General features: G+C 32.3%; 1 protein-coding gene across 1 annotated transcript; it reads right to left on the reverse strand.

Annotated features, from left to right (window-relative positions):
• Positions 1-1,756, reverse strand: LOC131171915 (berberine bridge enzyme-like 7). The gene has a single exon (XM_058132185.1). The coding sequence runs from the start codon at positions 1,719-1,721 to the stop codon at positions 132-134; it is 1,590 nt and encodes a 529-aa protein (XP_057988168.1). The 5' UTR covers positions 1,722-1,756; the 3' UTR covers positions 1-131.
• Positions 1,757-3,354: the final 1,598 nt, after the last annotated feature.

A 3,354-nucleotide genomic window follows, 5' to 3' on the forward strand; every position in this document is an offset into this window, starting at 1 on the left:
TTGTATGAAAAGAAAGTAAAAAAGTTTTCATTGATGCCATTCATGAGCAAAGCAACGGATGTTATTCTATATATTTGATAATTCTATCATTATAAGTAATACATGAACTTAACAATAAGTTAATTACTCGATTAATTATGATTAGCATATCGTGGTGGAATACTTTGTTCATGATTGAAGAAATTATCGGGGTCAACTCTGGCTTTCACCTCTGTCAACCTGAAGAAGTTGTTCTTGAAATACTTGAGCCCATAAACTTTAGATGTCTTAAAGTCTGTATGGTTGCTTGGATTGCTACCAATATCAAGATCTCTATAGTTGAGAAAAGCCTCTCTTGGTTCCTTGGTCATGTATGGAGCCGTTGCATCATACATTTCTCTTAACAAATTTACCTGCTTTTCTGTATCAATCCCATCTTTTTCTTCCCAATTCGTAGAATATAGAATCAAGAACCTGGTTCCAGCTCTATGAGGGAATGGACTGCTAGTTTCTGCAAGTTCACTCATTCTTCCTCCATAAGGGTTAAATTGCATGAACATCCGCCCCACTTTAAGCATCGACTTCCAAATTGCCTCAAGACCAGACTTTGGAATCACATCTTTTACATAATCAGACTTAGCTTTGGAAAGGAATAGTGTTGTGTTATGTCTCTGGAGTAGAACATCAATGGGGGTTCCTTTGGGAAACTCTGCCCAGAAAAGTGTTGATTCTATCCAGCTTACTTCATCGCAATCCTTTCGCTGCAAACCCAACTCAGGAAAGCTCTTATTAATCAATGGAAGAAGTCTGTCCGTTTTTCCAAGAAACATGCCAATGAAAAGTACTTGAATCGTCTTCTCACCCTTGCGTGTACCGTTCGCAATTGTTGGCATTACTCTTATGAAAAGATCATTATCTAGCTCAGGAGCAACTTCCTGCCACCGATAAACGATGTCAGTTGCACCTTGTTCTAAAGTCCTGCCCACCCTGAATACGGTTACTTTTTCAGGAATTCTAACCAATTTGATCCTCCAAGAAAGAATGACCCCAAAGCTTGCTCCGCCACCACCTCTAAGTGCCCAAAATAGATCTTCTCCCATGGTTCGTCTGTCGAGAATTCTACCATTGGCATCAACTATTCGTGCATCATCGATATTGTCCACAGAGAGACCAAATTTTCTCATCAAGTTCCCATATCCTCCTCCACTAAAGTGACCTCCAGTGCCTACAGTAGGGCAGATCCCAGCAGGAAAAGCATGGATGCTGCTTTGACTGGCAATCTGATAGTAAAGTTCACCAAGGGTTGCTCCTGCTTCAACCCATGCAGCTTCCTGGTAAGGCTGAACAACAATTTTGCGAAAATTGAACATGTCAAGGATGATAAATGGCACTTTTGATGTGTAGGAAAGACCCTCGAAATCATGGCCACCACTCCGAATCCTGATCTGCAAGCCATGAGACTTGGCACAAATAACAGTTGCTTGGACATGGGATTCATGTGTGGCGGCTATAATAGCAAGAGGTTTTGGGGTTGTAGGGGTCAGAAATCTCAGGTTTTTCACATAGGCTTCTAAGGTGGATTGAAAAGAGGGATCAGAAGGCTTATGTATGGCTTTTGCTATTGGGTTAGAGGAGTTAACATGAGTAGGAAGGCATTGGAGAAAGCTTTCCAAGGTTGAATCATCGCAAGCTGCTAAAGAAACTGAAATAATAAAAATGATAAAACATATTGAAACCTTCATTTTTGAGGGTGATGATTATTTTCTTCCTGCCTACACTTCATCTTTTAACTTGTATTTATAGGCAAGGAGCAACCCAAATCTGTTATGCTGAGTTGGTGATATTTAATTGTATGTTACGGCATTTATGATATTGGCTGCCTGTTGGATTCTTATCGGGACCAGCCACTTTTTTTGTTTATTTACTTCCATGTGATTCAATAGAATAGAATATTCCAAGCGGTTAATAGATAAATAAATAAATAAATATATATATATATATATATATATATATATATATATATATATATATATATATATATATATATATATATATATATATATATATATTCTATTGAATCACATGTATATATATAGTAATTGTATTTGTATATTTTTATTTACATTTTGTTATTTTGCCATTTCATATAATGTGCTAACATAGCATGGCATATCTACACTAAGTCCATAGTTCTATTGTTATTCATTTCACTTAGCATGTTATATTTTAAGTGGGGTGTATCAAAGTATATTATTAATCAAATTTAAATTAGATACATGCTAAATTTTTCCTATTTTATAATAATAAAAATTTTACTCATAAGAAAGAAAAAACAGGTTATAGGGCATTTATGATAATATTTTTCTTGATATGTTTCTCGGATTCATGCCTATTATATACAATGCCCTGTCATTAATATAGTAATCAAGCGTACCATATAGAGAGTTAAAGAAAGTTTTGCCACTAATACTATCGTCCCGTTTGAATTAAGGGAGATCAGGGGAAGATTAACAAAGTAATTTTCGGATAATTAAGCCATAATACCGAAAATTAAAAAGAAAATTATTTGTTATTTAGCAGGATGTGGCTTTTGGACATTTTAATTATGGAAATAACAGTACAGTATCACCTTTTGAGAAAGTAAATTTAAGAAAATAAAATGATTTGAGGGATCTGATATTATCTTATTTAATTATAAATGAAAGAAAACATAAATAAAAATATTTTTAGAACTTGAAATTATTGTATTTGGTTATTTTTAGAGCATTCTCTCAAGCTTGTACTTAAATATTAATCATTTCATGTTGTCGACTGGTAGAATATATCTAATGGAATATATCTTAAAAATTGAACGAAAAATTAATTCTTTGAAATAATTAAATCACATAATATATTAAATCTTAAATTTTTAATTCTTTTTACTTTAACCGAATTAATGAGATTAGAATTGAATGAATTTCAATAGTTGTCCATGAATTTCAGTAGTTGTAATAGAGTTGTCTTGAATTTAAAAATACAATATAAAATTTCTTGAATTTTAAAATTTTACACAATTTTTTTACTCTAATAAACAGTTAATACAATCCAGAGCGACGGTGACATGGACAATTTTTTATGCTCTCTGTAATAGTAGCAAATTAGTTATGATTTTCTTCGCAAATCAACCATGAAATAATTTCAACCGTATAAAATAATAAAAGGCTAGATGTATAGCAACTGATTAGAAGTATTTATTATCACTCTGAATTATCCATATCAACTTATTATTTATAAATCAACAATTAAGAATTAGAAAAATTTTATGTATAAAATTTTAAAATTTAAAAAATTTTATTATATATTTTTACGTTTAAGAACATCTTTATTTTAATCTCT

This window comes from Hevea brasiliensis, chromosome 13, assembly GCF_030052815.1.
Source record: "Hevea brasiliensis isolate MT/VB/25A 57/8 chromosome 13, ASM3005281v1, whole genome shotgun sequence".
NCBI classification, from domain to species: Eukaryota; Viridiplantae; Streptophyta; class Magnoliopsida; order Malpighiales; family Euphorbiaceae; genus Hevea; species Hevea brasiliensis.

Coding starts and splice junctions, on each gene's coding strand:
- LOC131171915 (XM_058132185.1), bottom strand. CDS start 1,721: ATGAAGGTTTCAATATGTTTTATCATTTTTATTATTTCAGTTTCTTTA.